The following is a 25,681-nucleotide window of genomic DNA, read 5'->3' as shown; positions in this document are numbered from 1 at the left end:
ATGTTAGACATGAATCCATTGCAATACACGAAGTCCCCAAGTTACTTAGGGCGCAATCCTAACCCCTCATGTCAGTCCTTTCCAGCACTGACTTAAGGGCAATGCAGCTCTGAGGTAAGGGAACAAACATTCCCTTACTTTGAGGAGGCCTCTGTGAGTGACACCCAACTGCAGGATGCAGCACATGTCCCATAGGCACTGCTATGCCAGTGCTGGAAAGCGCTGACATAAGGGGTTAGGATTGTGCCCTTTCTGGTTCTGTTTCAGATGTGTGTCTGAAAGCTGGAACACACAGAGGTTGAAACAGTGCAAGATTGCGCAAAACAAATTTACAAAAATATTATCCAGGAAAAAGGGTCTGGAACATCTCAGCCTTGCTGGAGGGATGCTTTTGGCTCCCTTTCCAGAAAATCATAATCTCTAATCCAATTATCTATTAGAATGTGGAAATGGGAAAGATTGTGGCTTGCTTTGTCAGTCCCAGTTCAAGAACGAGACTTGTGAATTTGGTTGGTCTGCCTATCCTGTAAGGTGGCATTTTGGACTGACGATCAGCCTGAAGAAAACACAGGTCATGGTTCAGGATTTTGGACTGATGATCAGCCTGAAGAAAACACAGGTCATGGTTCAGGATGTGGACTCACCTCCCTGCATTACAATCTCTGCACATGAACTGGAGGTTGTCCATGACTTTGTGTACCTTGGCTCAACGATCTCCGACACTCTTTCTCTCGATACCAATACCGATTGGCAACCTTCAGTCTCGAAAGACTATGGTATCGCGCTCTGAAAGGTGGTTCTGGCACAGCGTCTAGTATGGCTGAAAAGGCCAATCCAGGAGTGACAATCCCTTCCACACTGGGAGCAAGTGCAGTCTGTCCCTGGTCTGTCTCCCTGGCTATGGGCCTTCCTTCTTTGCCTCAGACTGTTGGCAAAGTGTCTCTTCAAACTGGGAAAGGCCATGCAGCACAGCCTGCCTCCAAGCGGGCCGCTCAGAGGCCAGAGTTTCCCACTTGTTGAGGTCCATCCCTAAGGCCTTCAGATCCCTCTTGCAGATGCTTCGGTAAAGCAGCTACCACGTTTTCCAGACTCACAAAGAGAGTCTGGTCCAACAAGAAGCTGATGGAAGCTTGAGTCCTGAGTACACTTCTGTACTGCAGCGAGTCATGGACTCTTCGCTCACAACAGGAGAGGAAACTGAACGCTTTCCACATGCGCTGCCTCCGACGCATTCTCAGCATCACCTGGCAGGACAAAGTTCCAAACAACCCAGTCCTGGAATGTGCTGAAATCCCTAGCATGTATGCACTGCTGAAACAGAGACGCCTGCGTTGGCTCGGTCATGTCGTGAGAATGGATGATGGCCGGATCCCAAAGGATCTCCTCTATGGAGAACTTGTGCAAGGAAAGCGCCCTACAGGTAGACCACAGCTGCGATACAAGGACATATGCAAGAGGGATCTGAAGGCCTTAGGAGTGGACCTCAACAGGTGGGAAACCCTGGCCTCTGAGCGGTCCGCTTGGAGGCAGGCTGTGCAGCATGGCCTTTCCCAGTTTGAAGAGACACTTTGCCAATAGTCTGAGGCAAAGAGGCAAAGAAGGAAGGCCCATAGCCAGGGAGACAGACCAGGGACAGACTGCACTTGCTCCCGGTGTGGAAGGGATTGTCACTCCCGAATTGGCCTCTTCAGCCATACTAGACGCTGTGCCAGAACCACCTTTCAGAGCGCGATACCATAGTCTTTCGAGATTGAAGGTTGCCAACAACAGGCATTTGAGTCCATTTTCTGGAAAACTATTGATAGCCTGGAATGTTTTTGTGTGATAGTCTGCTTTTTTTGATACCTTAGGACAGTGGTCTTCAACCTTGTTCATGCCATGACCCCAATAAATAAATAAAGCATGAGTCTGGGGTCTCCACTGTTGATCGTGTCCCCTTCCAGACCCTATTCACCCACCCTCACCCCTGTCGCCTCCTCGCCCCTGCAATTCCCTCCCAGCACTGTTCACTGTGACCAAATATTCTTATTAGAGAGAACAGAAAAAGTTACCATGAAGCCTGACACTACTGAAAGCTATTTTCACACAATTACTAAGAACCTGAGCAGGACTGGGACTCAATCGCCTGGTACCTGAAGGGGCACATCAGGTGCCTCCCTCCTTTACCTGTTGGTGCTTTAGGGCCCAATCCTATCCAACTCTCCAGCACAGTGCAGCCCCAATGCAGCCCTGAGGTAAAGGAACAAATGTTCCCATGCCTTGAGGAGGCCTCTGTGACTGCCTTCCCGACACAGGATGCAGCGCATGCCCCACTGGCACAACTGCACTGGTCCTGGAAAACTGGATAGGACTGGGCCCTTAGACATGTTATGCATGTCTACTCAGAAGTACACTCCATTATGGTCATGGAGTTTACTCCTAGGAAAGAGTGGATAGGACTGTAGCCCTGGCCCTGCTCAGCTGCCACAACCCCACAACTGAGGCTTTGTGACCCCATTGGGGTCTGAAAAACACAGCCTTGGGACCAGTCATTGCAGTCTACTGCTTGCTTAAATTGTTTTGTTGGGGGGGGGGGAAACGTGATTCTGCATTGCTGCCCCTTCCTCAGGTGTCTCCCACACCCCCATTGTGTCGCTGTGGCACAGAAAAGAGCACAACGGGGCAGAGAGTAGTCCGCGCCCGCAGGGCTCCTCCCTTCAGGGTCCACCTGACCAGCCACGGGGCATATCCTCGGGGCAGGGCCGCCGCCGAGGCTGAGAAAAGACACAGCAGCAAGCGCAAGGGGAGGACTGTGGAGGAGGCTGACGAGGCCGAGGCCGAGGGCGGGGTGGGGTGGCCAGTGCCCGCTGGGACGCTCTGTGAGCCTCATGCCTGTCTACTCAGAAGAACTCACTTCCAGGAAGGCCACGCCTGGCCGAGCGCCCCTCCGAGACCCGGGTCGTCGGGGGAGGCGCGCGCAACGCCTGCGCAGGCAGGAGAGGCGAAGGGTTAACGTCTCGAAGAAGCGCCCACCCCCGTCATGCGGCCGCTTAGCGGTTTCCGTGACGTCACGGCCGGTGGAGCCAATAGGGCGTGGGCCAGGCGGGCGTGGCCCTTCCCCCGCGCGAAGGAGGCGAGGTAGCGGGATAGGCCTGCGGGGAGCGGAGCGAAAGCGAGCGAGCGGCTTGGAGAAGCAGCAGCTGCGTCGCGCGTGGCCATGGGGAACACCGTGGCGCGAGAGGACTTCGAGTGGGTCTACTCGGACCAGCCGCACGCCGACCGGCGCAAGGAGATCCTGCGTGAGTGCCGCGCTCCCCCCCCCGCGCAGCCGTCTCCCTTCCACCCCGCGCGCCTCTCCTGGGGGAGGCGGAGAAGGCGCGCGCCCCGTCGGCCCTATTGGGCGGCCTGGCAGCTGCCTCAGCCCGCGCTCTCCCCCTCTGCCTGCGTCTTCGCCGCTGAGGCGCCTGACGTGGAGGCCTCGGCCGGAGAGGAGTCGCCACAGGAAGGCAGGGCTTGGCTGCCGCCCCGCTCGCTCGCTCGCTCGCTCCCCCCCTCGGTCTCGCAGCCTCCTCGCCCGCCCCCACCTTCATTTGGAGGCCAGCGCCTGCATCCTCGGAAGCAAGTCCCGCCGCCCTCAGTGGCGCTGACGCGGGAGAGCTGGCACAGGGTCGCAGCGCGCTCCGGCGGGAAGGCGGCTGCCTGCCCGCTGCTGTGGCAGGCCAGCCACCCCGCCGTTGGCGCTGCAGCTTCTTGGAGGCGCTTCCCGCCGACCTGGCTTTTCTGGCCTTCGGAGCCCTTGCGAGCCGGGATTCTGGAGGACGTGCCTCAAGTGGGGCCCGGCCCGCAGAGCGAGCGCCTTCCCCAAGCGCACCGCGTGCTCTGCGAGTCGTGAGCGATGCCGGCGGCCAGCTGCAGAGCCGGGCGCGCGGTCCTGCCTGCCCACCGCGGAGGAGCGCCTCCAGGCACCCTGTCGTCGCGGGGCACTTCGCTGCAATAACCCCCAGAAGCAGCGGGCTGCGCTGGGCGTCTGCTTCAGCTGCCTGGAGTTTGGGGCAGGACTCGCTCTACCCCGTGAGGAGCCGCAGCCGTCATCTCAGGCGGCAGCTTCTCCGCAAAGCAGCTGCGGCCCGCCCGAGTTCCGTGGGAGGTGCTCTGCCTCGATCTCCTGGCTGGACCAAGTGACCACGAAACAAAGCGAGGTCGTTCTGAGCCACTGCAGTGCCAGAATGGAAAGGAGGCCTGCGGGACTTAGGCTGCCTAAGCACTCCACCCAAGCAGTGGGCGCTGCTGGGCCTGGCTCTCTCACTTTGTCCCAGCCTGTGTAGGTAGACTGACACTTGCAGGGGGGAAATCATGGGCAAGCTCACACTTCCAGGTGCCTCAGACTCTGCTCATGGCCACACTACTTTACCATGAACCTGGTGGCTCAGTGCCCTGATCGCTCAGAATGCCTCCCAGATGCAACTGGAAGTTGCAAACACAAACTGAAAGTGGCTTCCGGCTGCATGTGGGAGGCCTTCTGAACATGCTGGGAGGCCGGCATGATCTCCAGAGGGCCTGATGTGGCTGCCAGGTGAGTCCCTGCAACATCCTGATGTTCCCCCCGTGGATTTCCTTACCTGTGGATTTTGGTATCTGTGGGGAGTTGTGGAACAATCCCCTGTGGATACCAAGGGCCCCTGTAGCGTCTTCTTGTATTTATTGGAAGGTGAGCACAGGGTGATCAGATGTCCTCTTCTGTGTCCTAAGAAAAAACTTAAATCTTCTCCTTTTCCCTGTGAGCAGGCCCCTGCAGGCAGCACATAGCCTTCTTGTAATTAATAAGTTATATGTAATATAGTTTTAAATTTAATAATATGGTGTATAACCACATGAAATAAATATAGGAGTGTTCTTAGATTTTATTGTCATGTCCTACATTTTTCTTGATGTCCTACATTTTGGGGTGCCCTGTTTTGTGGTTATGACATCTAGTCACCTTGGATGAGCAGCAGTCCCTCAACATGGTACCTATTTTGCATCTTTTTGAAGATGGTGAGCACTTTGAGGACAAACCATTCATTTAGGTATTTTATGTAAGCTGTTTTGAGATGCGAATTACTTTTGTTGAAAAGTGGTATCAGTATTCTCAGTGATAAAGCTCTACTAGCAAAAAGTGCCTGACTTACTAAGCAGCCAGTTTGCTCTTAATCCCATGTGAACTTGGGTATTGTCTTATATACTGTGATGTACTCAATTGTATCCTGCCTTTCTGGAGTGATTCTACTTGAATAGTTTAAAGGCCATGCATGGCTGGAGGTGGAGAATTTACAATTCTAAACTAATGTAAAAGCCTCAAGAATGTATTGGAGATTTCCAGCACTTAATATCCACTTTAACTTACGGATGTCCTTCTGTAGAAGTAAAACTGAATCAAACATGGGGGCAACTATTGGTGTGTTCCTCCTATTTCAGCCCTTCTATTTCAGGGGTGTAAAGAACTATTGTCAATTGAAAGCTGGATATTTGAAGTTCTCACTTATCCTTTTCTCTCAACAGGTAAATATCCAGAGATAAAAGCTTTGATGAAACCAGACTACAACTTGATTTGGATAGTTATTCTCATGACAGTTGTGCAGCTAGTTGCTTTCTATCTAGTTAAAGACTTGGAATGGAAATGGGTTATATTCTGGACATGTGTATTTGGCAGTTGTATCGATCACTCCATGACTCTGGCCATTCATGAGATCTCTCACAATGAAGCCTTTGGCAATTCTAAAGCAATGTGGAATCGGTGGTTTGGTATGTTTGCCAATCTCACACTTGGCTTTCCATATTCTGTCTCCTTCAAGAGATACCACTTGGATCATCATCGTTACCTTGGAGGTGATGGAATTGATGTGGACATTCCTACTGATTTTGAAGGATGGTTTTTCTGTACCCGTTTTAGAAAGTTCATTTGGATTGTTCTTCAGCCTCTTTTTTATGCTTTTCGGCCTCTCTGTATCAATCCCAAGCCAGTCTCTCATCTTGAAATAATCAACTTTACAATTCAGTTGCTCTTTGATGCCCTGATATACTATCTGTGGGGAGGAAAAGCATTATTCTACCTGATGGCAGGATCACTCTTTGGGCTGGGTTTGCATCCTATTTCAGGGCACTTTATAGCAGAACACTACATGTTTTTAAAGGGTCATGAAACTTATTCCTATTATGGACCACTTAATAAGCTTTCATTCAATGTTGGCTACCATAATGAACACCATGACTTTCCTAATGTTCCTGGAAAAAACCTTCCACTGGTAAGTACATAGTGTGCATACCTGTTTGTTATGGATTTATATCCTACCTTTCCTCCCCACACTGTGATGTGCCCAAAGGTGGCTTTATCTGTTACCTGTAGCTGCTCATCTGGAGTGAATAACACTTGCTACTGCTATTAAGTTTAAATGGTGTGATGTGTTGATGTAGGTTGACAGATATACAGGGTTATATCCTAACTCCTGTGAACAGAGGTTGTCTCTCTTTGCCCAAGGGAGTGCAATTTTTCCTGGAGTCAGAGGTTGTGGATGTTTCCCTGACAGTTTGCTTCTGAGCCTCATCCATTATGAAACAAATGCAAGTACTGTAGTGATGTACTAATTGATTCATCCTGCAGAAAATCTCTGACTTGCTTGTTTAAGAATGCAAGATAGCCAGCTACTTGCTGGATAAAGACTAAATACAGGTTGAGCCTCATTATTTGTGTGGGTTCTGTTCCAAGATCTGATTTGGGCATTGTAACTTTGCAACTATAGTAGGAGTTTAAGGCAGTGGTTTTCAAACTCGGGCGTCGTGATTCCCCAGCCTTAAAGCACTGGGCTCTTCTCTTTTAAGGGGCAGGGAGCATCATGCCTTTGATTGGGGTGCAGGGGTGCACTGCCTCCTGCAGGATGCTCCTGGGGGTTGGGGAAGCCCGTCGCCAGCCTCAGCAGGACTCTTCACGCAGTGCAGAGCCCTCCAGAAGGCAATTGCGACCACTTCCAGTTTTTTGATTGAGAAACAGGAAGTGGTTGCAATTGCCTTCTGGAGGACTCTGCTGTGTGGGGAGCCCTGTTGAGACTGGAGCCGGGCTCCCCTAACCCCTGGGAGGCTCCTGCAGGCAGCGATGAGTGGCAGTGTGCCCCTGCACCCAGACCAGAGGCGAAATACTGGGCACCACATTTCTGCCTTCCCCCCCACTCCCGCTGCCTGCAGCAAAGACTTCATGGCTCTAAAACTCTCCCAGAGAGTTTGAGAACCACTGGTGGCTTTGGTGCTCTTGGGTTTAAAAAAAGGTTAGTGTTTAAGCATTTAGCTTGTTCATATATGCTAAAAATCCATGTACCACTTCTTCATAAACTGAAAATGAGCTTCATTATTATGAACTAACAAACTTTTTTATTATAGGTGAAGAAAATAGCATCTGAATACTATGATGACCTGCCACAATATAACTCCTGGATAAAAGTGCTTTATGATTTTATTATGGATGACACTGTCAGCCCCTACTCACGCATGAAAAGGCACCTAAAGGGTGAAGTGAAACAGGAGTGAAGTGGCAGCTACAAAACCTACTTTCATAAACACCAAGTACATAACTTTATTGTAGCTATTATAATTTGATAAACATATTCGCTTGGTATCTTGATATTTCAGTGTAGATCAGTATTTTGGTACATTCCCTAACAAGATCTGAGGAATTAAAGTATTGCTAGAACATGAACATTTCTTGGAAGTTGTTGCATCTGCTTAATGAAATGTTTAAAAATCACTGTTCTGTTTTATAATGTTAGTATTAATGCTACACAACATGTTTCGGTAGGTCTTCTACTTGAATATTGTTTTGTTCTTTAAACACTTGGTAGCGTAAACTTGCTGCCCACAATGGAGTGTTTGTTGGCTTTCTTTACTGAATGTTTTAGCAAAGCTTTTTCTTCAAAACTAACTTCTAGTTAAAACTGCAAGAGGGCTTAAAGGTAAATCTTCCTAGCTGAACAAAATGTGTGCTTGCAACTCACCCTATGTCTTGGCTAATTCAAATGCTAAAATAAGTGTTGCCATCTTTTTTCCTTTAATTGCTACTTTAGGTAAAATGAGGCCCTTTGGGTAGCATTCAAGGGTCAGTGTAGGTATAAACTATGGTGATGTTGGTCTGTTCAGTATAAAACCATTGGGCAGTTCTAGTAGTTAAATAGAAATTGGTATCTAGCAACTATCTTTTAGAAAACAGCTTTGCATTCTTTTCCCTAGGTCTGTAGAGCAGAGCAGTGGCCAACAGCTGCATCAGGTTTAGAAGGCTAGCTGTCATGTTTGAGAATAGCTGATTAGAAGCTAATAAATGTAAGGCTGCAAGCTTATAAAAAAGTGTGTAAAACATCAAATGTGGAGTATGTGTTCTCTGAAAAGAAGCAGTTCAGTTGTTGTAGTAAGACACATACACAGCTGAATAAAGATGGGTTTTTTAAGCAATTCTGAATGTGGGGATATTCTTCAAAGCATGCCTTCAGTATAATACAGGTTCACTTTTAATTTTTGTTGCTACAGGTAGCCTGGCAAGTGGCAGCCACTTGCTTCTGCATAAATCTAATCTTGACCCAAAAACTTAATTCTTCCCCAAGGTTGCTTTATGTATATGAGAATTGTGGCTTTCCCTTTAAATCAGACTGGCCTAACCACTAATGTTTGGGTGCTCCTGAAAAAAGCAATGAACTAGTACTCTCATTTATGTATGCCCCAAGCAAGTAGAGACTGATCAAGCACATACTTCAAAATTAAATGCATACAAAATAAATTATTTCTAATTGTTCTGCTTGCTTGTTGGTATTCTATTATTGTAGGCATTGATTCTATATTGTAAAGCATTTTGTCTTCATAGGGGAACTTGACTGATGCTCAGTGTCCTTAGATATGCTAAACTACTGCTTGTACTAATAGACACCATCTTTCTGCTGTAAAGGTTTCTGGAGAGAGGACATGATAGAAACTTCAAACCAGGTTCAGATGTATTGTTTTAGTAGGCAGGTGAAACATTGACTGGTGTTCTGCGATTATAGCAGCTTCTATTTGCTCTTTCAAAATTAAGAAATCAACATGTTTCTGGATTTAAGAAAATGTTTTGGCCCTGGTCCTAGAGTAAGTTATGCTAATAAGCAGGTAGCTGAACTGTTAAGTAGTTGGGTTCAGATTCATCAGTATGTTAACTCAAGTTCAGATACTCTAATAGTTTAACTAGTTTTAAAACACTTCATGCAGACAAATCAGTTTTGCTTTCACTGTAAGTATATTGAATGAGTAAAACATGTTGCTCTGTGTGATTTTTTTAAAAATCCAGGAAAATACCCTAAGAAACAATACAGCTAAGGAAATGCAAGGCTCCTCCATACAGCCCTTGCTGCAGCCAATGAGTGGATAAGACTTTAATGGAATCCCACAAGGACTGCCACTTCTAACTTGCCTACCAGTTTCATATGCTTCTTTTCAGATGGTGACTGGAAAATCACCTTTTTTCCCTTTAAAAAAAAACACCCACTAGACTCCTGTGTGTGTCTGCTTGAATCACTTATTTTGAAGTGCTGCTACTTTGCCTGAAAATGTTAAGTTTCAAGGTAAACAAGTGATTTAAGCACAGATTCAGTTATAGTACACCAAAAAACCCTCTGAACCCTTTGAAGTTCAACATTTCAAAGATGGGCCTATGGCCTGATCCAGTGGGGCTGTTCTTATGTTCTTATTTCTAGTGGCAGGGAATCCAGTTGAATGGTTGTGGACACACCCTAGTGCACAGGAACTAAGAGACTGGTGTAATATTGTACAGTGATACATTTGTACATACTAGAGAAAACAGCAAATGCTCAGAACAGCCATGTGGCAATGGAATTGCTGTATAAGGCGATAACATAAGGCCTCTAATAACAGGCACATTCAAGTCACAGAACTCGGTAGAAGAACAAACCTAATCAATAATTTTGGCTCTCTTTTATTGCCAAGCTGTAGTGTGACAACTGCACTTAAGGCTCATTGTATGACTATAGTTGCTGTAGGGCCAGTCAGCGTCTACTGTGTCCTGGTACTGTACCTAATATTTGTTCCTAAGTTCACATAGTTGAACTCTCAGGCAGGGTTGGGAACTCAAATCAGCGAGTCGGACTTGAGTCATGAAAATGCATGATTTTGGGTGACTTGATGACTCATGAATCACATGGAAGAGTCTGAAGGGCTAGAGTCGGGGCCCCCTGACTTGGCATTCGTCCTTATGCATGGAGACTTGAGTCTGCCTGTGTCTGGGTGTGCTTGCTTACTGGGTGTGAAAAACCTTGTGGGGCCAGCATTCTGACCAGGTGAACAGCAGGGAATGCCAGCCTGGAGGCAGGAAAGGGTTAATGCATCCGAATAGGAGGGGGGAGGTGGAAGAAAGCTCTTTTGCCCATCTGTGATAGGAAGGAATGCTCATTGGATGCAGGATGAGCAGTCTATTTTCGAAGGCTGAGGGAGAGCAGGAAGAGAAGACCATAAGCCAGAACATGTTCATATACTTTGCATAATTTGTTTCTCTTTCCAAAGTTCAAATCTCTAAAAAATTCAGAACTATTTCAGCAAAGGCTGAAATGAGCAATTCCAAGCAAACAAAAACTGGCCATGCCTACAGTAGTGACAGAGTTAGATGCAAGGAGTATTAGTCATAGATGACACCTCTGGATCCAGGGCACTAATACTTCACCCTTTAAGAGGAAAGGGTGTGCCTTTGTGCCACACACAGTTTCTTGAGTTTAACTAGAGTTTCTTCAAGTACAAATGGAGAAAATAGCTCTCCCCAGTCTTCAAAAGAATTTCCCCAAGTGCTTGGTTATTCCTGTTACTGAACCAACTACCACACGTAGTGTTCAGAGGTGCAGTCCTGGTTCAAGGCAACCAAGAGAACTCAGGTTCAATTTTTTCACTGAAAACTCTAGTTTTTAGATTCAGGCTTGGATTCAAGTTTGATTCCATAACCAAAATGCAAAGAGTTGTATCTCTATAGCCATGAATATTCTGTTGTATACACATTAAAATAACAGAAGTATCTAGAGTGCTCTGGTTAAAAGCCAAAATTTTAGATAACCTTATGGGGGAAAAAAAACGTATTTTCAGAGTTCAGTATTCTTGTTAATTTGAAAGCAATGTGTGTCAGTGATTTCATAGAGGCCAAGTTTTGTCTTGACCTAAATTATACAGCATAGAGACTGGACAGGATTTAGCAATTTGAGTACGGTTTTTACTTTTAGAATGCACACCTCTGTTGAGCATCAAGTGAAGCACTGTAGAAGCCTTATGCCCCAGCTTCACAGAAAATGGTCAGCTTGCTATGTGCTGGTGTTGCTATTGAATTAAGCCACTGAAAGATAAGACCTCATGGGTATATTTAGTTTTAATCTAGTTTTGGATTAGCTAAATAAATGTTATGAGGACAATGATCAGTCAGATGTCTGTTTACAAGCAGGGTATTAACACAACAGCTGTTTCTTCTTGGGTATGGAAAACACCTATGTTACTAATTAAGTGATCCTTATGTATTGGTACGTGTGCATGAACAAGGTGGTTGTACACAATTGTAAAGACCAGTGGTCTCCAAATGGCCTGCTGGGCAATCCAGGTGCAGTTGGTAGTGGAGGCTTTCCATTCTGTGCCATAGCCTCTTCCCAGCCCATCTCATGCCAGGCAGAAACTCATGCCAGGCAGCCACTTTCACTGCGTGTTGTCCCAGCAGGCTCTGTGATAATTTCCAGACAAGTGGTTGCCCAGTGGTTGGTTCTGCAAGTGGTTGGTTCTACAAAGATTGACTGGGCAGAGCTGAGGCTGCAGCGCAGAACAGGAAGCTTTTGCCACTGCCGCTCCCAGACAGTAATCTGGGGATGCTGGTTCTGGCCCATGGGCTGGGGATTGAAGGCTACTGTTATTTATTGTATGTATATTCCCTGTACTGAAAAAGTGAACAGCCACAGGGTGAGGCAAAGCAAACACCTGGAAGCTGAGCTGAAGTGCTGCTCCTTCAATCACTACAATTCCACTTGCTTAACTTTTCTCTTGTGAGAATTCTTCTCTCCACAAAGTCCTCAGTGCCCTCTCACCTGAATCTTCCCTGATCCGAGAAAATCAACACTCACAATTTTGTGTCAAAGCATTCTGTGCCATAAAAAAGTTTTGAATAACTTTATTCCATTCTGTAAACTTGCAAGGAAAGGAACATGTCTTTAAGGAAAGCATGCAGACTTCAAATATAGTTTAGGCTTCCCACAAAGGATATAAAATCCTTTTTCCATCACTTTCTATCTCACTTTGACCTCACTCCCCATAAACAGCAAATGCAGTACTAGACCATTGGCTTGACCGTACTACTGTAGGCAAAGGTGATGAAGTCCATCTTTTGGGAATGGCAACACAGAAATTGGCATGTTGAATTTTCTACATGTGGCACTTTTTGGAGGGGGGGGTCTGGAGAAGCATTCAGTCATGCAAGTCACCACCTTCAGTCTGAAGAGGCCCAGTCTGGACTTCTAAAAAAGCATATCATTTGCTGTTTGTTAAAACATCTTTGAGATTAATGGCAAATTATAATGTGAAACTGAGAAAGTACTAGCTAATTTCAGTCATAAAACATAATGCAAAACTAAAGCATCTCAATAAATCACCACAAGTAACAGGACAGAACAGTACGAGGACACTTGGAGCAGCTAGTGGAAACTGAGCACAAAGATGGAGCCTTCAAGGTTAAGCATTCTGCACACTGTTAATGTCAATGGAAAAGACAGAAGAACTTACTTTATTCTTGCATTGAAATCTATGGAACTTTAAAGTGCTTAAGTGGCTACATGGAGCCCATCATGACCAGGGATGGACAACGTATTTTCTGATGGAGTACTGCTGTACAGTCCCAGTTGTGTTCAGCATCAGAAAGGATCTGCCCTCTGGTGGAGGATAGTTGTAGGTGGCAAAGTTGTGGCTCCTATGGCAACATCGCTTCCACTGACTCTAGCTGTTTAATTTCTTTATACATGATATGGGGACTAGAGCCACAAAAACATGAAGGGTTCACTTGATGGTGTATTAGAGTATTAAATGCATCTCAGTTACTTTATAAACACTGATTAAATTCATCAAATGTCTTGCTTTGTTGAAAAGGAGTCCCTTTCCAGCTGATAGCTTGATATGATACATTGGAGTCAAATTAAAGGTGAGTGCTATAAAACATGAAGAATTAAGTGTAAAATGAAACTGGATCAGAGTTCTCTTTCACGAATGACTTCTGGGGTACAGTCTGTGAGCTCTTTGTAGTCAGTAAAACAACAGGAGTGATCCCACTGTCACCTGTTCAGTGACTGGCACAGATCTTCATACATCATTTGATCCTAATGATGCCAGTGAGGGAAGGAAAACAAACATAAGTTTACAACATTTTCAAAAGCTAGCTTTGTACTAACTTTGCCATAAAAAAAAAACTAAAGAGAAACAACCCCACTGTTTAGGTGGTAAATATCTGGCTATAGTAGTTATCTCAAATCAGGGATTATGACAGACAACTCCATACTTGGATGCCAGAGCTGCAAAAAGTCTAGGGTCCAAGGCACCCAATTAATTGAATTGTGGCCTTTCCCCAGACATGAAAGTAGAACTCCACCTTTGATAACTTTTATCAGAATTCTGACTGGAATAGCATACATGGGTTGCGTCACTTAACGATGGGGATACAATCTCCGATCCCTGTTATGTGGTTAGGTTAATTAAGCAAACATTCAATCCAATCCTGTGCCTTTGATGTGTAAACAGACACTCCCTGTCAGACACTAGCTGGCTGTGCAGGCTACTGGAGATAGACTGCTTCTTCTCTGTATTAAGAGCCTCTTTGCTGTGTAAACACACTGCTACAGGCTATGGGAGACCTGATTGTCTCATTAAGAGCCTCTTGTGCTTTGACCATCATTGTATATGCCGTCCATCGTTAAGCAGACAGTTAAGCGACATATGCCTGTATTTGATATTGCAAATGTGGCTGTTTTTCTCATTCTCCCCCTGCCCTCCAAAAGAGCATCTACTTACTGACTATATGAAAACAGTTGATAAATGTGTTCTATCACTTCCAAGCTAACCTGACCTCGCAGAGCGTCTCCACCCATATGTGACGTCTCCACCCATCCTCTGCATTCATATTTAAGGGCAATTCTTTCTGAAATTGTATTTTGCAGGTAAAGAAGATGAGCTGAGAAAAGTGACTGGCACAAGGGTCAACCAGAGCAGATGATTAAAAAAAAATTATATGTTTAAAAGAAAGAGCTAGTGGGATTGGTGCTCTTAAGCTTCAAGTTCCATTTTTTTCAGCTAGGGAACACTCCCCCCTCCAAGGTTTCTTCATTTCAACAGCCTAATTAAGCTGCCAGTTGTTACTGTTAACCAAGTTAGAAGCCTTCATGTCATCCAGTATTGTATTGGCAACCTTCAGTCTCGAAAGACTATGGTATCGCGCTCTGAAAGGTGGTTCTGGCACAGCGTCTAGTGTGGCTGAAAAGGCCAATCCGGGAGTGACAATCCCTTCCACACCGGGAGCAAGTGCAGTCTGTCCCTGGTCTGTCTCCCTGGCTATGGGCCTTCCTTCTTTGCCTCTTAGCCTCAGACTGTTGGCAAAGTGTCTCTTCAAACTGGGAAAGGCCATGCTGCACAGCCTGCCTCCAAGCGGGCCGCTCAGAGGCCAGGGTTTCCCACTTGTTGAGGTCCACCCCTAAGGCCTTCAGATCCCTCTTGCAGATGTCCTTGTATCGCAGCTGTGGTCTACCTGTAGGGCGCTTTCCTTGCACGAGTTCTCCATAGAGGAGATCCTTTGGGATCCGGCCATCATCCATTCTCACGACATGACCAAGCCAACGCAGGCGTCTCTGTTTCAGCAGTGAATACATGCTAGGGATTCCAGCACGTTCCAGGACTGTGTTGTTTGGAACTTTGTCCTGCCAGGTGATGCCGAGGATGCGTCGGAGGCAGCGCATGTGGAAAGCACTCAGTTTCCTCTCCTGTTGTGGGCGAAGAGTCCATGACTCGCTGCAGTACAGAAGTGTACTCAGGACGCAAGCTCTGTAGACCTGGATCTTGGTATGTTCCGTCAGCTTCTTGTTGGACCAGACTCTCTTTGTGAGTCTGGAAAACGTGGTAGCTGCTTTACCGATGCGCCTGTTTAGCTCGGCATCGAGAGAATGAGTGTCGGAGATCGTTGAGCCAAGGTACACAAAGTCATGGACAACCTCCAGTTCATGCTCAGAGATTGTAATGCAGGGAGGTGAGTCCACATCCTGAACCATGACCTGTGTTTTCTTCAGGCTGATTGTCAGTCCAAAATCTTGGCAGGCCTTGCTAAAACGATCCATGAGCTGCTGGAGATCTTTGGCAGAGTGGGTAGTGACAGCTGCATCGTCGGCAAAGAGGAAGTCACGCAGACATTTCAGCTGGACTTTGGATTTTGCTCTCAGTCTGGAGAGGTTGAAGAGCTTTCCGTCTGATCTGGTCCGGAGATAGATGCCTTCTGTTGCAGTTCCAAAGGCCTGCTTCAGCAGGACAGCGAAGAAAATCCCAAACAGGGTTGGTGCAAGAACACAGCCCTGCTTCACTCCGCTTCGGATGTCAAAAGGGTCTGATGTGGAGCCATCGAAGACAACAGTGCCCTTCATGTCCTTGTGGAAGGATCTGATGATGCTGAGGAGCCTGGGTGGACATCCAATCTTGGGGAGAATCTTGAAGAGGCCGTCTCTGCTGACCAGGTCGAAAGCCTTTGTGAGATCTATGAAGGCTATAAAGAGTGGCTGTCGTTGTTCCCTGCATTTCTCCTGCAGTTGTCTAAGGGAGAATACCATATCAGTGGTGGACCTGTTGGCTCGGAATCCACACTGCGATTCTGGATAGACACTCTCTGCAAGTACCTGGAGCCTCTTTAGTACAACTCGGGCAAACAGCTTTCCTACAACGCTAAGGAGAGAGATGCCGCGGTAGTTGTTGCAGTCACCCCTGTCACCTTTGTTCTTGTACAGCGTGATGATGTTTGCATCCCTCATGTCTTGAGGTACTCCACCTTCTCTCCAGCAGAGACAGAGGATTTCATGCAGCTCAGTGACGATGATCTCTTTGCAGCATTTTAGGACTTCAGCAGGGATGCTGTCTTTTCCAGGTGCCTTGCCAAAGGCAAGGGAGTCCAGGGCCACGTGAAGTTCTTCTAGGGTTGGTTCACTGTCAAGCTCTTCCAGCACAGGCAGGCACTCAATGTTGTTCAGTGCTTCTTCAGTGACTACATTTTCTCTGGAATATAGCTCAGAGTAGTGCTGCACCCAGCGTTCCATCTGCTGCGCCCGATCCTGGATGACCTCGCCTGTGGCAGACTTCAGAGGGGCAATTTTCTTCTGTGTTGGACCTAGGGCCTGCTTGATACCATCATACATCCCCTTGATGTTGCCCGTGTCAGCTGCTATCTGTATCTTGGAACAGAGCTGGAGCCAGTAGTCGTTAGCACATCTCCTGGCAGTCTGTTGGACTTTGCTGCGAGCAATTCGGAGGACCTGCAGGTTGCGCTCACTGGGACAGACCTTGTATGCTGCTTGAGCTCTCCTCTTTTCCTCAATGACTGGTGTCAACTCCTCAGAGTGGGCTTCAAACCAGTCTGCCGCCTTGTTGGTCTTCTTGCCGAATATGGACAAGGCGGTGTTGTAAACGGTATTCTTGAAATGTTCCCATCTGTTGGATGCGTTTGCGTCGGCCGGGCCTGGAAGAGATTCCTCAAGCGCTCATGCAAATTCCTCCACTTTTCTCTGATCCCGGGTCTTGCTGGTATCAATGCGAGGTCTTCCTTCCTTTTTCGTGTGATACAGTCGCTTTGTTTGCAGTTTCACTCTGCTGCACACCAGGGAGTGGTCAGTGTCGCAGGCAGCACCATGATAACTGCGTGTGATCTTGATGCTGGGAAGGCTGGAGCGTCTGGTGAGGATCAGGTCGAGCTGGTGCCAGTGCTTTGATCTTGGATGTCTCCAAGAGACTCTATGTTGGGGCTTTGTGTTGAAGAACGTGTTGCTGACACAGAGACCGTGATGACAGCAAAACTCTAGCAGGCGTTGGCCATTTTCGTTCATCCTCCCAGTGCCAAACTGACCTAAGCAAGTGGGCCATGAACTGTTATCAGCACCAACTCTAGCATTGAAATCGCCGAGGATGAACAATGGCTCTTTTACAGGGATTTTCTTGACAGTGGTGGCCAGGTCATCATAGAATTTGTCTTTGGCTTCCGCTGGAGACGACAGAGTCGGTGCATAAGCACTGATGAGAGTGATAGGTCCTGCTGATGACTGGAGCTGCAGGGACAAAATTCTTTCACTTCCCACAGTAGGTGGGATGATGGATTTCAGCAGGGTATTTCTGACCGCAAAGCCAACGCCATGTTCCCTGGTTTCGTTTGGTGGTTTTCCCTGCCAGAAAAATGAGAAATTTCTCTCCTTGACAGATCCGGAATCTGGCAGCCTCGTCTCTTGAAGGGCGACGATGTCCATCTGCAGTCTGCTCAGCTCCATGTCGATGACAGCTGTTTTGCGTGCGTCGTCTATTTCTTGCAGGTCATCAGAGAAGCCAGGTGTCATTGTCCTAACGTTCCAGGTGCCCAGCTTTAGGGCAGTAGTTTTCTGTTTTCTGTTGCATGGTGCAGAGTTGTCGATCCGCTTGTCGGTTTTCACCCTAAACCCCACGCACCCCATGAGGTTAACGGACCGTGGCGAGGCAACACCTTACTGGCTGGGGACTGCCCAGCTTAAGGCGGGCGGTAGCTGCCCAATGAGATGCAATGATCTCTCCCACCGTCGGAAGCAGCCCCTGGCGTCATGCTCTACGCCAATCGAGCAAAGACTTATAACCGGTAAACTGCTGCTTCCCGTGTTGTGCCGACGCCGTATGGCGAAGTTGGAGTGTCCTCTCCAGTGCGCGAAGCCTGGGTAAAGAAGGTATGGAGGATAGGCTGTTACCCATGCAGCAAATCCCCCCTCTCCACGTCGCTGGAATGGTCCAATGGAAAGGCAGAAGCCAATACGGTTGGTTCCAGCGGCGTCGCAGGAGTTGCCAGAACGTGACTGTGTTCAGCCATGAACTGCCTCAGGGACTCCGGCTCCTGATTTTGCCTCGAGGTTGACTCCTGAAGCCTTTTCCAGAACTGGATGTAGCCACAAGGCAGTGGAGGTTTGAGGTCAGAGTTTCCCTCTCTTAGATGAGCTGCCTTCCTAGGCTGACGAGTCCCATCTACCCGGTACCCATCTACCGGGGGGGTAGATGTCATCCAGTATATCCTGACATATACTCTGACCTCCCCTGCTCCAAGACATACGACTCCAGACATGTTTTAATTATTGAACAGGAGGCTGTGCCAAGAGTCTTCAGGTTTCAGCTAGATTTTCTTTAATAAGTGGATGTTCTTATTGCATCCACTTATTGCAGGAGTGTGGGGGAGGGAGATGACAAAAACAGCTGCACTTGCAAGGGCAAATACATGCTATTCCATTTGGAATTCTGATGAAGGCTATTGAATGTGGAGTGGTACTTTGTCTTGGTAAATGCCACAATCTACCTCAGGTTAGTCACCATCAAGTTTCAACAGGCCTTAGGCATGACTACCTTGCTCCACTCGCTTTAATGAGACATGTAGCCTGAGCTTATACAAATGCACTCAGAAGTAAGCCCCATCCTGTTCAATGGACATTAGTCCCAGGTTAGTGTGTACAAGATTGCAACTTTGTCACAACTAATGGTGCTGGGCAGGGGCCAAACTCTTCAAGACAAATTGGAGTGCGATGTTCGTGGCACCTTGCCAGCCTCCTTGCCAAAAGATACTGAACATCATCCTCAGCTGTGCTTCCAGAGACTGTTTTCGGCTTAAAAACATATTGGAATCCCAAAAGCAAGTTTTCTCTCTCAAAGGTTAAACAATGTCCTTGACTGTGTTACCAATAGTACTGAATGAGACTCTAACTATAATTATGCTGTGCTAAAGTTGGGTCATTGAGCAAAACATTTTTTTTTCTTTAAAGTAGGTCAGAAATTTTATACTAGGCCAGAGATAGGCTATGTTGCTGCCACCTAGTCCAGCTGTCCCCATCTTCCTCTGTATATCTCCATTCAACCAAGGTCAACCACTGAAGCCCAGGGAAGTCATTAGACTTTAGGGAACACATGCAGAGAAACTTTGTGAAATTTTCTTATACTTCTTATAACACCCTCATTACAGAGCAACACACTGAGAGGCTAAGTCAAAAGATCACAACCAGAAAAAGACGCAAACTTAATGAACATTTAAAACCCCACAGTACTAAGATACTACATCTGACTGCTTAAGCTTAGATCAGCATTTTCCAAATGGTGTGCCATGAAAGGGGCTGAAGTGTGCCTTGAAAACTTAAGCTTGCATGTTGGGAGGCACTGGTGCCATTCTATGCTCCTTGGAGCAGCAAGGCCACCTGCAGCATTAATCCTTCCTCTTTCCTTAGTGTGCTTCTAATTTCCATCTAGCAAAAACTCAAGTCAGAAGTTTGGCTTAGAGAGATTATGCATTACTGTCCTTCTAAAACTACATAATTGTAGAATGCAACCAGGGAGTTACATATTTGAATGCTCCCCATGTTAACATCTCCCTGAATCTAGAAAATCGGAATGTAAGGAAAAAAGGTACTAGCTTTGCCAAAATGCTAGGTTTCAATATGCAGGAAGTTTGGAGTTTTCATTAAATTTAATCCAGTCTCCATTCATTATATTCCTAGTCTGGGAAAATGTTCACCTACAAAGGTTTGAGTTTTCCTCTTGCATCAGATAGGAATATTTTCCAGTACAAAATAGTGATAATATGAAACAATTCAAAGATCAAGGAAAGCGACCCTATGGTCTAACTACCAACCCTACTCAATATGGAGCAAAATGAATTTATGGTGCCCAGAGAAATTTTATACACTGGTAATTACCAAATGCTAACACTGTGACCATGTGATTCCATTAATATATTTGCCATCTTCCAGACATGGTAATGGTTCAGCTAAGTAATGGTTTAAAGTTGTTCCCAGGGATCTCATTATCTAGTAAAGCAGCTTGCCCAGTAATGCTACTATTTCCTGGCAACCAAAGAGGAATGTTGGGTGTGCCACAGAAATAGCTTACCTAAGCCTGACATTCCTTTCCCAAAAGATTATTTCACACTAGCCATACTCATCCGAAGACAAGCTGGAAGGGATAAGGTAGGGAGGGTTTCAACATTAAGCCTATTAGTGAGTGGCTTGAATGTACATAGCCATTGTGCTCAGAGCTGTAAAGGGACCAGGATTTAGAAGAACTAACACCCATCTTCAGCCAGGGTCCAGATTGACTGCATATGAAGTTTTCAGGCATCTTTAATCCCATGCTGCTTCCTATTCATTTAGTGTTCTTGATCTCTCTAGGCTTATATTAACTGAATGCTTGCAGTATTTCTTACCTTTCTTGAAACAGAAGATTTCACTTTTTTAAAAGCTTCTTCAAAGTGCTTTTTGGCAATCTTGATACCTCCTGTGGAGACTATAACATAATAGAATGTGCTAAATAAGATTCCTCAGTATAATAATAAGCAAAGGGAGGCCCACACTAGCCAGAGGCCAATATGCTATGCTGCAGAGGGCATGTTTAAATTCACAAAATAAAATAATTAAAAGGGAAGAAGATAGTAAAAGCATCACCTGCCTTTTAACAAAATAGAATTTTTCATAGGTTTACCCCATCATTAATTCTCACCCATCTTCATGGTGATTCAACCAAAATAACCACCCTGAAAACTGGATTGCATGCCCACAAGGTAATAATATACCATTTCAGTGATAAGAGATTAACTGAGTCAAATGTAGGTATCCATATAGATTTTGAAGCAAGATTAGGATCAGAAATAACACTGGAAAATTAGTCCCACTCCTATTTTTCACACAACTCGTTGGGCAACTCAGTGTCCCATATCTGCCTTGCTGAACCAAATGAAAAGTGAAGAATCCCAGGATTGTTTCCAATACACTCCATGAGTGGAATTAACACTAACAATATGGGTATTATATGGGGAGAAGTAGTTAATTCTTTTGAGAGCCAACTAATTCACACTGGCTACTCACAAAGGATGACAATTCTTCAGATGTGACAAAGGAAGATTTGCATTCCTACTTAAGGTGCACCATCTATTACAATTCTTCTATAATTTGTGAAGCAGACAGTTGAAGGGGTACAGCAAAACACAAGCATAATCTGGAGAATCTGTAAAACCACGAAAGACTATACTTGATATGCATTGAAAATGTCCATCCAGAGTCTGCCTGAGCAGAGTGAACCTGGAGCTTGTAACATTTCAGAGTCATAGAGTTGGAAGTGACCCACAAGGTCACTTCTCCAACTTCCATTTTCTGAGAATTCATTAATCTAAATGTAATTTTGCAAAACGGCTAACTTCAACTCGAAAACTAATATCATAAAGTAACTTTTCCCATATTTGACAATAACAAAATAATGACCACATTGCACCATTTGTTTTTTCACACAAGTCCCTGCTGCTGAAAACTGAATTCTTCATAGAGATACAACTAGGGGAGGAATATCCCCTAGTGTAAACAAAGCATCTGGGTGAGAGTAATTCAGTTTCCATAGCCCACTGATTCTTGGCTTTTCTACAAAGACTGCAAACAAAGGCGGCAATTATATTCCTGTGATACACATCACAAGCTCATTGCACAGACCCTCTCCCTCAGATAACTGTCATAGATGGTTTCATTACTGATAAAGGGAAGAGGTGTCTAGAAGAAGAAAAAAGCCCAAATCACACTGCAAGCCACAAGGGATAAAGAAAGTTTTTCCTCTGACCTATCAAGAACAAACTACACACATGAACAGGTTTTCACAGATGGCACTCCTGGAAGTGATCTACACAAATAAGTGCTGAACATACAATGCTGTCTTACATTATTTTTCTTTATTTACTGTATTTTTATCCCCCCATACTGGAACATTAAGTGAGACCACTGGTTCACCTAATCCTGTGTTGACGATTCTGACAAGAAATAGCTCTGAGGCATTGGTCCTTCTCAAGTTTCCACACTAGTCTAGAATGGCCATCAGTTGGTTATACCTCATAGTACTGCTACAAAGGTAGCTTTATTAAGTGCTGTTTTCATGGTTAACAAACTGAGATGATCTCAATTGGCCGTTATTAGAACAAATAGCCTCACCAATCATATTAAAGTGGTTACCTTGAATATGTGAGAAAGAATGCACAGTTTAATACTAGGGCAGTAATTTTACATGTATGCAATAAGGCTAAGTAAAGAACTTTCACCAGCCATCTCTCTACCACAGCCAAGATATGCAAACAAAGCTTTCGGCAGTACACTGGATTATTTATGGGGTACATGCTCTCTATTCAGATGGATTTTATGAAGAGATATAATCATTTGAACAAGTATACAGATCTCTCCACCTCTTGCAGTTATTTGTTCGGCTCAGAGCACTTGCTTACATGCCTCCTTGACAAGAATAGCCTGGCCTTGCTGTTAGACTAGAAAAAATATCTTCCACATTGTTCAGCGTAAGCAACCTTGAGGTTGTTTGAGGAGTATCAAACTGGAGGCAAAAATCCATTTTTCTGGAGGAAAAATCCATCACAGGTTACAAGTCATGATGTGTATGTGCAACCTCCTGATTTTAGAAATGGGCTACGTCAGAATGCCAGATGCAAGGGATGCACCAGGATGCAGGTCTCTTGTTATGTGGTGTGCTCCCTGGGGCATTTGGTGGGCCACTGTGAGATACAGGAAGCTGGACTAGATGGGCCTATGGCCTGTTCAGATCCAGTGGGGCTATTCTTATCACCATATGCTTTCTGAGAAGCACCACTAGAAAGCCATGTAAGCTTCTTCCTGAGAGTAACGGACAGCCCAGTCCTAAACTGCCCAGCGCGCTGAGCTGCCACAGCGCCAAAAATGGCTGCTGTGACATCCTGAGTGCAATCAGGCAGATGCCAGCAGCTTGTCCTCTTCCCCTAGGTAAGGAAAGTAGCCTTTCAATGGGGCTACTTGATTCTGCGGCAGATCTTGAGCTGCTGCAGAGTCAGAAAGTTTCATGTTGGGCAGTGCAGCCCAACACAGAACTCAGGATCCGGTGGAGCTCAGTTCCACTGGTCCCGCCCTACTCCTGTCCCGCTCCCTTCCCCGGAACGCCTCCTCCCTGCCTCCCCCCCAACCACTTCACCATCCCGCGGTTCAGGCAACCATATAGCAGTGGCTATACACCAGTGCTAGCCTAGTGCCGGCTGGTGCTGGGCTAACTCCAGCATTCGGCCAGTGCTAGAGGCTTGCAAATGTGCTTTACAGCACATCTGCAACAGTGCGCACTGGCAAAGAGCCAGCATGAACTGTTTAGGATTGGGCCCTCAGTGAGCACACACATGGTGCCAGAAATGAAACAAACATTTAGCAGTCTGAGAACCTGCCTGCTTCTAAGGCCACTGTTCTTGAAATTAAGCATTATCAGGTTTCCATGGATGCTGACTGAGATACTGGGAGGGCTGCACCTCTGCAGAGTTGTTCAGGCTTTTGTTTTGCACTTCTCCTTTGTGCTGAATGTACTTAAGCTTGGACATGCCATGAGCATAGGGGGGATGGCAGTGCTACGTGGGCATAAGATTGCACCGTAAGTCAATAAATACTGCTTAGAAATTAGATGGCAAATGATTACTAGCAAACAACAAATGCACTGACAACTCTAAGAAGATCTTGCTTTCTGTTACTACTCACCTGCCATTTAGCAAAGAATAAAGAGACAACAAAAAGAAAGCTAAAGATGATTTTCTTTATCTTTCTCTTTTTTAAACCTGCTAGAAACTATTTGATATGCATGTTCAAAAGACAACAACACAACAAGTTTCACTGCATACTCCAGTCAGGAGTCCTTCACACAAGAGTGGTTGACACTCCTGAGTATGTTTTCAATGTGATCTAAGCCATGGGAACATCCTTCTCCAAATGTCAACTGGAAGTGTGAGGACCCATTTTATTATGTAATATGAGAAGCTGCCCTCAGCTGGATATCATAACAGGTAAGCAACCATTATGAAAAAGATACACACAAATGGAAACATCTTTCTCCTTAGCAAACTATCTCTGGATCCAACCCCCTCCATATTGTAGCTTCTCCTTCCTTACCTTTCATGCTTGTGGTATTCAGCCTCATCATTTCCTGTCTCAGGGCACAAAGAGATGCCTCTCGTACTAGTGCTGAAAGATCTGCCCCCCTGCAAAGATGTCAAATAGAAAGGCAAGGAATCATTTTAGGACACTGCTTCTCACATCAGCAAAGAACGCAAGAGTAACAGAAGAAGAGCAGTTGCATTGAAATGTCCTTCTGCAGAGGGCTTTGGCTGAAATCAAATCACCATTGTTCAATCAGGGTGAGCAGGTAAGTCTGAAAATGCACATCTTTAGAATAGCTTACGTCCCTTGGAATAAATACAGGAGTTAATTGTGAGCCTATGAAAGGACAGTGAAAGCCCTTAGGGGGCACATGACAGAAAAGTTCAGTTAATTATTGAATGCCTGGGGAAGCTGTGCATGTACATGTGCATGCTTAACCTTTTAAAAAAATTAACATACAAAACTTTTCTAACACAGAGAGAACTCTGTGGCACTTTTTTCTCTATGACATGGATTCTCCGATACTCAAATCTACACAAGGCAATGGTTGGGTGGGGTCTGTGGTTCCGGGTTCACTGAGAAGCAGCCCAGCTCCTTCTGATAAGCATTACTGGATCCATACTACTGGAGGTACATATGGTGCCTTGTGCTCCTAGGTTACATCTGGAGAAGTTCGCCTGCTGGCTGGAGTCAGTTAGCACTGAGGAAAGTAAAGCAATTCCTTAATGCTGAGGTATTCAATCTGTGCATCTGGGCTCCCTAGAGAGGCGTGGCTAGCCCCCAGGGGCATTGTGAGGCATCTTAGGGAGAGAGGTGGCTGCTCAGCTCAGCTGCACGTGCTGCCTCCCTACTCGCTGCTTTTCTGTGGCTGTGAACGAGCTGGGTGGGTGTGTGAAACATGGTGGTGGAGGTGCTGGAGCCTCCCCTCCAAACTGAGAGAAGGTTGGCTGGGCAGTTGCTGAGATGCTGCATCTCATCAGCACAGGGCACACTCCTGGCAGGCATCAAATGGGGAGGGAAGTCTGACCTAGAGTGAGCTCCACTAGTAAGTACAGGCAGCACAGCACTTCCTCCGCTTGGGAAGAAGGGAATCCAGCCTGCTCTTGGGGGGGGGGTGTCCAAATGCCCCAGCCTACATTTCTCTGTCTTGTCTGGGGGGAATAGGGGTGGCATCTGCATGCTGGGGTAAATGTGTGTGAGCATGCCCCCATCTACTTTGGGGGTGAGTTGTAATCTTGCTCTGTGTGGCTGCAATCCTATCCACACTTTCCTGGGAGTAAGCCCCATTGACTCAAATGGGACTTACTTCTGAGTAGGCCTACATAGGCTGGGGTCTGTGTCAGCTTAACCAAGAATCTTCACCTTTCTCTTTTTCCTCCCCCTTCAAAAAAGAAAAAAAGTCGCTCCTGATGAGTCAAGCTTTGTCTCCAAAAATTGATTAAAAAATAAAAATCCCCATTCCTTTTCAGCCATCCCCCTTTTTCCTC

The 25,681-nt window shown here is 46.1% G+C and overlaps 2 protein-coding genes across 3 annotated transcripts in view; one reads left to right on the top strand and one right to left on the bottom strand.

Moving 5' to 3' along the window:
• Positions 1-2,824: 2,824 nt before the first annotated feature.
• DEGS1 (delta 4-desaturase, sphingolipid 1) lies at positions 2,825-8,782 on the top strand. Its single transcript, XM_066618708.1, has 3 exons — positions 2,825-3,278; positions 5,518-6,260; positions 7,387-8,782. Exons 1-3 carry the CDS (start codon positions 3,197-3,199, stop codon positions 7,531-7,533), a joined length of 972 nt encoding a protein of 323 aa, XP_066474805.1. The 5' UTR covers positions 2,825-3,196; the 3' UTR covers positions 7,534-8,782.
• Positions 8,783-12,150: 3,368 nt separating this feature from the next.
• The window catches only part of NVL (nuclear VCP like), a 65,815-nt gene continuing 52,284 nt past the window's right edge, over positions 12,151-25,681 (bottom strand). For both annotated transcript variants that reach the window (XM_066618706.1, XM_066618707.1), the window contains exons 21-23: positions 24,207-24,295; positions 20,474-20,553; positions 12,151-13,361 (exon numbers count right to left, since the gene is read on the bottom strand). In XM_066618706.1, coding sequence (XP_066474803.1) covers positions 13,317-13,361; positions 20,474-20,553; positions 24,207-24,295 — 214 coding nt within the window. In that variant the 3' untranslated portion in view covers positions 12,151-13,316. The remainder of the gene's footprint in view (positions 13,362-20,473; positions 20,554-24,206; positions 24,296-25,681) is intronic.

The sequence above is a fragment of the Tiliqua scincoides genome, chromosome 1 (genome assembly GCF_035046505.1).
Source record: "Tiliqua scincoides isolate rTilSci1 chromosome 1, rTilSci1.hap2, whole genome shotgun sequence".
Classification (NCBI taxonomy): Eukaryota; Metazoa; Chordata; class Lepidosauria; order Squamata; family Scincidae; genus Tiliqua; species Tiliqua scincoides.
The sequence above is the reverse complement of the archived record's forward strand: the minus strand, read 5'-3'. Positions and strand labels throughout refer to the sequence as shown.